This window comes from Gadus chalcogrammus, chromosome 1 (genome assembly GCF_026213295.1).
Source record: "Gadus chalcogrammus isolate NIFS_2021 chromosome 1, NIFS_Gcha_1.0, whole genome shotgun sequence".
NCBI classification, from domain to species: domain Eukaryota; kingdom Metazoa; phylum Chordata; class Actinopteri; order Gadiformes; family Gadidae; genus Gadus; species Gadus chalcogrammus.
Genome location: NC_079412.1, coordinates 14069329 through 14079691, shown reverse-complemented (window position 1 = coordinate 14079691; position 10363 = coordinate 14069329). Strand labels below are relative to the sequence as shown.

The following is a 10363-nucleotide window of genomic DNA, read 5'->3' as shown; positions in this document are numbered from 1 at the left end:
TAATAATGCAGTGTCAAGTTTTTAAAAAAGCTACCTCTAGATCAGTTTCCCTACCTGCAATGGCTGAGCTTGGCTAGGAACCAGTTGGAGGATATGGCGGGCCTGGGTGGAACTGCCCTCGAGAACCTCAATCTTAGTGGTTGGTCTATCAATCAATCATCATTCCCATGCCTTCAGGTAAATCAAATATACAATACGATGTCCTTATTATGTGTGTTAGGTAACAAAATCCAGAGAGTGCACGGCCTACAGTATGGTCAACTGACCAACCTGGGGATCCTAGAGCTGAGGGGCAACTGCTTGGACACGACCGATGGCATCTATCTTCCAAAACTTCGGAAACTTTATCTGGTAATATGAACCATTCAGAAGTGGCTTACTTAATTCTTACATGTCTGTGCAAAGTTAGGAAGTTGTTAAGACCTGATCTCTGTCTTTCTCGTGTTCTTCTTCAGGCCCAGAACGTCATAAAGCGCCTGGAGGGTCTGGAGAGACTGGAGCTTCTCACCACGTTACACCTCCGAGACAACCAGCTGGAGACCCTGGAAGGCATTAGCCCCAGGATGACATCTCTGAAGTACCTCAATGTCAGGTAGGAGGGTGTCCCAAAAGGACGGACTTTACAGCAAACTAACCCAATTCATCAAAACACTTTGAAATAGCGATCTTATCACTGCAAGATTGGTGTTGAGAGAGAGGGAAAAATACCCCAATAAGGCCCCCTCCTTCTCTCGCTTAATTTATCAGTCAATCAGAAGTGTTCAGGCACCTGTGAATGACAAGCAAGATAGATTCACTGAACCAACCAGATAATAGATACAATTCTCAGATTGGCCAGAAATGAGCCAGAGGAGTGTAAAATTTAAAATGCCTCATACAGAGGCAGGCAGACTGTCAACCAGAACAGATATTCTCACAAATAGCTGACGGATGGCTATGGCATTTCGAACAAATTACAATGAAATTATGCTCTTACAGTAGCTTAAATGATCCGAAGTGAGTTCCAGGGAATTTGGATCGGCCTACACGTAATCAACAGCAGATTGGTAGTCTGCAGACGTGGGGGGTTAAGTACCTTTGGGCTGGGAATCGAACCCCCTTACTGTTATACTATCGGGCCCCCTGTATCAAATCACAATGTCACCAAATCTTCTATTGTTTTAAAGTTCTCCCTTATCTCTCCAATCCACATTTTTTTCCGCATACATTATGATTGACCATATCTCTACGTCTCTCCCAGGGGTAATCTGATATCCAATCAGAAGGCCCTGCAGAGTCTTGTTCCTCTGCTTGGCACACTACAAGCTGTGGTTATCTTGGATAATCCACTGGCTGAGTCCGGGGACTACCGCATTGCGGTGCTGACCTGTCTGATGCACCTGGAGCGGCTGGACAAGGAGCTCGTCTCATCAGAGGAGAGGGCGGAAGCACAGGAGAGACTCAAAGTAACCCAGCGATTCCTCGTGGATTTTACTGAAATGGCCACTGGTGGCGTTTGTTTGACTCTTCTGTTTTCAACACTTTAGGAACTTGCGGTGGAAGAAGAAATACCTGAGACGGAGGACACTTCGTGATGGCTACATTAAGGGGAAGTGTTAGTCAACTTCCCATGATGGAACCGGTTTGTGGATATGTTGGTAAATGTGAAAAGAAGAAAGAAGACCCAAGTGCATACCCCCCCCCCCCCCTCACACACACACACACACACACACACACACACACACCCACACACATACACACACACACACACACACACACACACACACACACACACACACACACACACACACATTTTATACAGCAAAAAGGGTGTCCCAAATTAATTGCGATTATGCATTTTTGGTATGTTTAATAAAATATACATTTCATGTTGCTACAAAAACATTCAAGAATATTTCACTGACTAAGTGTTTAAAATTGATATTTAATCTTTAGGTACTAGTGAGTATTACCATTATCCCTTAGTAAGAATGAGAAGGCGAAAATCAACCAGCATTTCCCTGTTGGCTGCCTTCCAGCCATTAACTCAACCGCCTTAAAGGGACAGTGACCAGTCTGGCAGCTATTTCGCTGTTAATTTTTAATCTAGGTCGATTTTCTAGCTACAAATTGTCTCGCAAAGAGTTAATGCATCGTATTTACTTGAGTATTTTGCAGCCCCTACTTTTCTCAATGAATACAACCATTCTTTGAATGAATTACTGTATACTTATACATCTACAGTAAAGCTGTAGGTACAGTCACATTTATGGGGTTATCTAGATGCATAATTTTGATGTTTTAAACGATATATATCATAGATGATCATGTGCAATCATCTCTAGGGAGCACATCGTATATAAAGTTAAGTAATCCAAAAAGGTTCACATTTTGTACTTTCTTGTGCCACATAAGATCGCGTGAGGTACGCTTCGATCCCACCAATGACTGACCGAGGTGGGAGTGGTTCCCGAGGAAGACATAAAAGTCCTCCTCCTCATCGCTACCTCTACCAGCGGCTGTCTAGTCTACGGCGTGGTGCAGGAACACGGTTGTTACAATAAATCGATTAAATAAATTGATAATCATCATCGACTATTGCAAAGCCATGGCTAGCTACCACAAACCCGATGAGAAAACTCTGCAGGGACTGAAAGACGTCGCCAACAAGCTGAGGATCCACTCCATTAATGCGACATGCGCTTCAAACTCCGGGTAAGTCCTTCCATACTAGGCTCAATGATGAGGGACGTTCATTAGCAGATACTAGAAGGCAGTTACCAGAACAGTGTGTTGCATTATACGTGCTGTAGCCTTTGGGGTCGGTCGGCGAGCACGCTGGGGCAGAGCTCGCTGTACTCGCGTGGGCCATTAAAGGCACGTGCGGCTCATAAACATATGCACGGGCTCTATCCAATGAATGGTTGATAAAAGTAACAGAACATGGGTCCTCATCTTCATCGTCTTACTTTGTAACTTTTCGGAGCATTCAAAAAATCAAAAATCATCAACTGGTGTCATTGAGCTGAGGCTCTCGCCTATCGTTGTGTGGGTGTGTTCAGTATGGCGGTTGTACTTTGGGTGTAATGAAAAACACTTGAACGTAGTCATTATTTTTAAAACGTGGCAAACTAAAAGGGAACGTGATATAAAATGGTCGTATTTCACTAATGTTCTTCTTCCTAACTCGAGTCACATGCTCACGAGAGGGTCATGCGGTACACTTGACGTTGATATTTAAAGTTATAGCGGCAGGGGATTTTTAACCCTAAACAATATTAGTGGTAAAGATAAACCATGGATGATGCTCAAAATGAAACTCTACAACTCCACCTGGAAAACCAGTTTTTTTTATTGTACTTCCTTAGTCATCACAAAGGACAAGGAAATAGACTGTTCAAACCTATAGTTGATACCGGCTCACCAGGAAATGTGCTGTCTGCTCTTGTCTTTCCTAAAGGTGTTTCAAGTCTGAGGAACTGATTTCTGTCATTGCTTTGATCATTCACACACGTGTGATGCACTATTTCAGCGTAGACTGCGTTGCACATCGTCCAATAGTGTAGTTCCAATATCATGTTAATAAGACATCCAAAACATTAAGATTGACGTAATGTTGTTCGTCAGCAGGATGTTGTCTTCCCAGGAAGGACGTGGGGTAAAATATCACTCGCTTGCTAGTATTGTGGAATGGTTTTTGGAATGTAATTTGACACTCGATGTCTCAATGTTTGAATAAGATAACCTCGTGTGTCCCCACAGTGTGTGAAATATTGACCCCTTTCAGATTAACACACATAGGGAAGTTAACCTGTTATGGACCAAGGCATGTTTCTAAACCTGTCTGATTTCAATATTGAATAGCCACAGTCCCACAGCATGTTCTTGACATTTTTATGCATAATGGTTCAGTTAAGGGTTGCGCAAGACAATTTAATAATTTTACAATTTAACAAAATTTGGTTAAACTGGTCTTCACCGACCTGGATTCACCTATTTAATCTAATTGTTATTGGCCAGTACCTGCTAGACTAGTTGCCAATGAAGGAATATTAGCTGGATTTTTTTTCCCAGTAAAGCATGGGTTGGTGTGTTTTAACAATGCAGCTCTTCTTGGGAGAGTAAACTGCTAACTTGTGTTTTGCCCCTTTTTGTCCAGCCATCCGACCTCATGCTGCAGCGCAGCCGAGCTCATGTCGGTGATGTTCTTTCACTCCATGCGATACAAAGCCGCTGACCCCCGCAACCAGTGCAACGACCGTTTTGTCATGTCAAAGGTTGGCACGTTCACATGAAGTCCACAATCACTATTTGGTGGATGGCAATCATGTGCTTTTTCTAAACAAATTAATTCTATTCCTAGGGCCACGCTGCACCAATCCTGTATGCCGCCTGGGTAGAGGCCAACTATGTGAAGGAAGCAGACCTGCTGAACCTGCGCAAGATAGACAGTGACCTGGAGGGGCACCCTACACCCGTGAGAGATTCAACCATGTCATGTCCCCGTTTCCATGATTTCAATATATTTGTATTATTTTTATGAACTGCTGCTCCTTTTCCCACCAGAAACTGGCCTTTGTTGACGTGGCCACTGGCTCCCTGGGCCAGGGCCTGGGGGCGGCCTGCGGGATGGCCTACACTGGGAAATACTTTGACAAGTCTAGGTGAGGTTTTATTCAGAGCTGGACATTTCTTATGGTGCTGAATCTTGCTGAAGTATTTATCCACCTAACCACCACCAATGAGTAGCACCCACGTGCATCACCCAAGTGGGTGCTACTCATTGGTGGTGGTTAGTGAGGTCCCCCCTTCACTGTAGGCGTCTTTGAGTGTTATTAATTATTATTATTCTTCATGTTTAATCTGTTTTTCTTTTATTCCTATATTCCTAGTCTGTTTTACATAGTTTTGAATGATGAATATGTGCTCTGTAAGGTGACCTTGGGTGTCTTGAAAGGCGCCTCTAAATTAAATGTATTATTATTATCTACATGTGAATCCGAACCGTTTGACCTTTGCCTTGAACTTGAAATTAAGTGAAATTACTTACTGGATACAGCAGTGATCTTGATGATGCATCATTTAAATGTTTCTGCTCATGACCTGCATTTGCTAAGATCAATGGGTAGGACTTTGGGTTGTGGTGCGAATTTCTTTACTATTAAAAGAAAAAGGTATAATTTGGTTCCTAATGTTGTTTTTCCCCTGTAGCTACCGTGTGTACTGCATGATGGGTGACGGGGAGTGCTCCGAGGGCTCTGTGTGGGAGGCCATGTCCTTCGCCTCTATCTACAAGCTGGACAACCTGGTGGCTGTGCTGGACGTTAACCGTCTGGGCCAGAGTGAGCCTGCACCCCTTCAGCACGACATGGAGGTCTACCGCAAGCGCTGTGAAGCCTTTGGGTGAGTTTCAACAGGTTGACGCAGTGGCGCCATCTCCTCTTCCTCCTTTAACTTCCTTATGAATTTCTCGTCATTATTTTACCTTCTGTGTTGATGCTTGAAAAATGGCTTGATTATTATTTTTCAATAAACAAAACAGAATTCTCAGACGGATGGCTATGGCATTTCTAACAAATGACACTGAAATTATAACTTGTAAATCTTGCTAAGGGCAACCTGTTTTATTAAAAATATAGTCAAACTAAAATTGGTCACATTGTTCTGAATTAACCACTATTGTTGGGTGTAACATGAGTAACCATGGTGATGTCTCTCGGTGTAGGTGGAACACGTACGTTGTGGACGGCCATGACGTGGAGGAGCTGTGCAAGGCTTTCTGGCAGGCCAAGCAGGTCAAGGACAAGCCCACCTGCATCGTGGCAAAGACCTTCAAGGGCAAAGGACTCAAAAGTAGGCCGGACGAACAGGGAGTGGACCGTGCTCTAGCGGCACCTAAAGCATGTCCTCCTTATCTTCGTATGCATAATCCGGCTCACGCGTTCCTCTTTCCCTGGGTGCAGACATCGAGGACTTGGAGAACTGGCACGGGAAACCCATCCCCAAGGACCGTGTGGACGAGCTCCTGAAGGAGCTGCAGAACCAGATCCAGGTGCCCAACAAGAAGATGGTCGTCGAGCTGCCCAAGGAGGACACAGCGGTGGCGGACCTCTCTCCCATCCGCCTGCCCAAACCCCCAGCATACAAACTGGGAGACAAGGTACCCCATGGGCTCCCCTCCATGCCGGGCGGAATTTAACTCGGTCTCTGCATGGCAGAAAATGTGCTTTTGTACAAATGAGTGTTTAAAATATGATCAGTAAAACAACCATTTTTGTATCCCAAGAATTTCTAATTTGGTCGTCTGCAGACACTTGATTATTATTTTTTTCCCTTAATATTTCCTCTGGTCTACCTCCTGTTCTCAGTTTGCGACCCGGCGTGCGTACGGCGTTGCGCTGGCCAAGCTGGGAGAGGCCAGCAAGAGGGTGGTGGCCATGGACGGAGACACCAAGAACTCCACCTTCTCCGAGACCTTCAAGAAGGCCTTCCCCGAGCGCTACGTCGAGTGCTTCATCGCCGAGCAGAACTTGGTAAATCAAGCCCCCTGCAGGAATGATTCTACCGGCTCAGCTTGAAGCCCATTATGTTTCTTGTCTGTATCTGCCTTTAAAGATAATGGCATGCATTGCCTGTATATTGTAATCGCATGAATTGACATCGTGGTAAAAGACAAGTTGCTGAAAAACCTTATGCTAATTCGGGTCCTTCTTGTAGTTCCTCTTTATAAACACCAACCATAATCTGCTCCAGGTTGTCTTAATCTGTTGCTTGTCCTCATAATCCCAATTAGTTACTTATCCTTGTCTAAACGGCCCATTTGTGTTGCACCCCAAATCCAATGTTGCATACTGTTTGTGACTTGGCATGCATACATTTTAGGGACATATACAATATAGGAATTATACATTGTCTAATCATTTAAATTCTTTAATGATCACCTCTTTTGAGCTGACTTTCACCTGCATTAGGGTGGCAGTTTTAATCATTGAGTGTTGGTTTACATAGTTAGTTTGATTTTGAAACTACTGCTGTTGCCTGCAGGTCAGTGTGGCCATCGGCTGCGCCACCAGAGACCGCACGTGTGCGTTTGCCAGCACGTTTTCAGCCTTCTTCTCCAGGGCGTACGACCAGATCCGCATGGGTGCCATCTCCCAGTCTAATGTCAACCTGGTGGGCTCCCACTGCGGGGTCTCCATAGGTAAGCTTCCGCCAACCAGCACTTCCAGAGCTCTCATTAGAAATGGGCCAAGCCGAGGGACATTGTACAACTGCACATGTAAATAATGGAAGGGTTTGGCTTATTTACTGTAAATGAAGACCCATGTCCCCGGGTGTCTGGTCAAAGCCCCCTGTCCACTGACCTTGGTTGGGCTTGTCCCCAGGTGAGGATGGGCCTTCTCAGATGGCCCTGGAGGACCTGGCTATGTTCCGTGCCATCCCCACGTGCACAGTCTTCTACCCCAGCGACGCGGTGTCCGCAGAGAGGGCGGTGGAGCTGGCGGCCAACACCAAGGTGGGTGTTCCCCTGGCAGCCGGCCTATCTCTCTATCTGGGATGGGGGTGTAGCGTAGCGGCCCAGGTTCTCATGTGTCGTGCCTTTTTTCTTGCAGGGAATCTGTTTCATTCGCACTAGCAGACCAGAATCAAAGGTCATCTACGCCCCAGATGAGAAGTTTGAAGTGGGCGTGGCTAAGGTAAGTGCTACACTTTGTACATGGTTATAACAAATAGACCGTGTATGTCGATTTGACGGGAACTTGACTTTGTTTTTCTGTAGGTGGTGCGCCAGTCTGACGACGATCAAGTGACGGTGATTGGAGCTGGTGTGACTCTGCACGAGGCGCTGGAAGCTGCCGACATCCTGGCTAAAGAGGGTAAGTGACTGGTGCCATCTAGTGGCAGTACAGAAACACTGCAGTTTCCGCCGACTCGATCGCAAGCTTGTCTTAATGCAGGTCTTTGTTTTAAATAACCATGGCCTGAAACGATAGTCTTGTTTTTAAAGTAGTAATCGATGACGAGGTTTACAGAGAAAAACAATATAAAAGCCTTAATTTATTTCAACTTGAATCTCTGGGTTACTGAATGACCTTTCTGACCTACCGGGTGTTCCTACTGTTCTCCTCCAGGGAAGAACATCCGAGTGGTAGACCCGTTCACCATCAAGCCCCTGGACGCTGCCACCATCCTGTCTGCCGCCAGGGCCACAGGCGGACGCATCATCACCGTGGAGGACCACTACAAAGAGGGTACGCTCACTTTATTTTTGTTCTTCAGATTGACTGCAGGGCTGTACCATCAAATCATTTCCACGACCACGTTTGTTAAGAAAAAGACACTTCACCTCCCAGATATGCGCGAGTCTGACATTACACTTTAGTGGCATATTATTACAAAGTCTGATTTATGAGACACCTGGTACACTTGACTGTACCGCCATCGTATGAACAGTGCTCGGGTTCCTCCCAGCTACTGGTATTCAATTTTGGCCACCCTCACTCTTATCCCATCCTCCCTCCCCAGGTGGTCTCGGGGAGGCGGTGCTGTCGGCGGTGGGGGAGGAACCCGGCGTGGTGGTGACCCGCATGGCGGTGAGCGGTGTGCCCCGCAGCGGGAAGCCCCAGGAGCTGCTGGACCTCTTCAAGATCAGCGCCAAGCACATCGCCCAGGCCGTGCGCCAGACCTACGCCAACTAGAGGAAGCGGAGGAAGGAGCTCTCCACGCAGCACTTCTGCATTCCTCATCCACCGACTCCCAGCAGCTAAATCTCCCGCAGAACCTTTTGACCTCACCTAGTACTCTGGCGCCCACTTGTGGCATTGACTACCGTGTGCAGCCTGTAACTTCTAGTATCCGCTACCCAACCTTTGTGGATTTCAGTAATTCAAGACTGGAGGGAATAAAGGTTTTAATTTGTAGTGCCCTAGCTAAGCGCCATGTTAACTTTTCTTATTCTGTAACCCACCGCAACCCTAAAATGACCTATTTTACAGCTGTTTTTGTTGGTTTCCTACAGCTTGCGGTGTCTACTTATTTTCCATGCACTTGTTTGTATATTCACATGTTTTTGTTCCGTCCAGGTTCTGCTCTACTTGACAATACACTCAGCATTCCACTGTTCGCTTGCTGTTCATTCCATTTGGTGTAGTGCTGAACACTTGGTGGTCCTTGCAGAGTTGAACCGACTGTGTACTATGGGTTGTTTGTGTGGCTGTATGTACTTGACTGCTTTAACTGTTACTAATGGTGGTGAAAATTTGATCTGTCATCTGGATTGCAGTGCTGCGTACCGAAATAAAAAAAGACTTGAGAAAATCCCCACAGTTGTTTTTGAATGCAATACTAGATATTTAATCTGGAGTATAAAAAAAGAACTGGTGCTGTACCAGCAGCAGAGCTTATCAAGTGCTGCCTGAAAGCCATTCTGGTCTTTCGCTGGAACCTAGGTCCACCAAACCTGAAAGGATGCAGTAGCCTGAGCCAGCCTTTCGTGATGTCATGGTGACCCACTGAAACTTGAACAGGTGTTGAGACCAGTAGTGATCGGTTTGCATCCAACTTGGTTACCAGTGAGGAAGCAGGAATCTCATGACTACAGAACACAAACTCTTGTCCACTCTCTTTCCTTTGGTTCTCACCTTGTCAATTTGTTTGGGCTTAATAGTTTCTACCAGTACCTCACCCCCACCCCCCCCCCCCCCCCCCAGTCTGTAGACCTTACCAATTCACACTTCACATATTGCCTTATTTAGCCTCATTGACTTGAACTGCAGGAGGTCCCACTGACCCTGACCTGAGCCTCAGGTCGCACTGTCTGCAGTAGGTGCTACCGATCCTGAGCCTCAGGTCGCACTTCCTGACCTGAGCCACCGGAAGACGGCACCCAAACCAGGAGGAGCTAGCAGAACAGCAACGTTTTGTTTGTGTGTGATTATGGGTCATTAAGCAAGAGAAGAGGTCCAGCCCAGAAAGGGAGCAAATATGACATTGTAGTGTATGATTTAGTGAGTGTTGGGTAGTGTTAGTGTATAGTATTTATTTTTATTACACAAGTAGTTCCTTTTCTTGAAACTTTTACTTGACACTTTTACACTTAACCCTAATAGTTGAACGAGTAGGATTCATACTTCAATCTTGGTAACGATCAATTTAAAGGACTTTTGGTTCTGCTTTGGAAGTGTTTATGGTTTATCCCCTGGGTTGTTGCAGTTTACCTTGGGAATACAGGTCAAGACATGGGTGTTTCAGAGTTGAGCGGAAAACGGTCAACACGGCGTCGTTTACAGCACGGCTCTTTATTAAGTGTTCACTTTGACCATCGACGTTTACTTGCAGTACTAAGAGTTGTGTTCGCATCAAAACCCAACCCCAGAATAACTCA

General features: G+C 45.8%; 2 protein-coding genes across 2 annotated transcripts in view; both read left to right on the top strand.

Annotated features, from left to right (window-relative positions):
- Positions 1-1676, top strand: part of LOC130373867 (leucine-rich repeat-containing protein 23-like) — a 2684-nt gene extending 1008 nt beyond the window's left edge. The window contains exons 2-6 of the mRNA XM_056580826.1: positions 12-139; positions 221-351; positions 456-592; positions 1241-1445; positions 1527-1676. Coding sequence (XP_056436801.1) covers positions 12-139; positions 221-351; positions 456-592; positions 1241-1445; positions 1527-1574 — 649 coding nt within the window. The 3' untranslated portion in view covers positions 1575-1676. The remainder of the gene's footprint in view (positions 1-11; positions 140-220; positions 352-455; positions 593-1240; positions 1446-1526) is intronic.
- A 799-nt stretch (positions 1677-2475) lies between these two features.
- LOC130382807 (transketolase-like) lies at positions 2476-9297 on the top strand. Its single transcript, XM_056590722.1, has 14 exons — positions 2476-2694; positions 4139-4256; positions 4343-4456; positions 4546-4643; positions 5191-5382; positions 5705-5832; positions 5943-6139; positions 6348-6512; positions 7024-7180; positions 7365-7495; positions 7593-7676; positions 7760-7856; positions 8112-8231; positions 8506-9297. Exons 1-14 carry the CDS (start codon positions 2588-2590, stop codon positions 8676-8678), a joined length of 1881 nt encoding a protein of 626 aa, XP_056446697.1. The 5' UTR covers positions 2476-2587; the 3' UTR covers positions 8679-9297.
- Positions 9298-10363: the final 1066 nt, after the last annotated feature.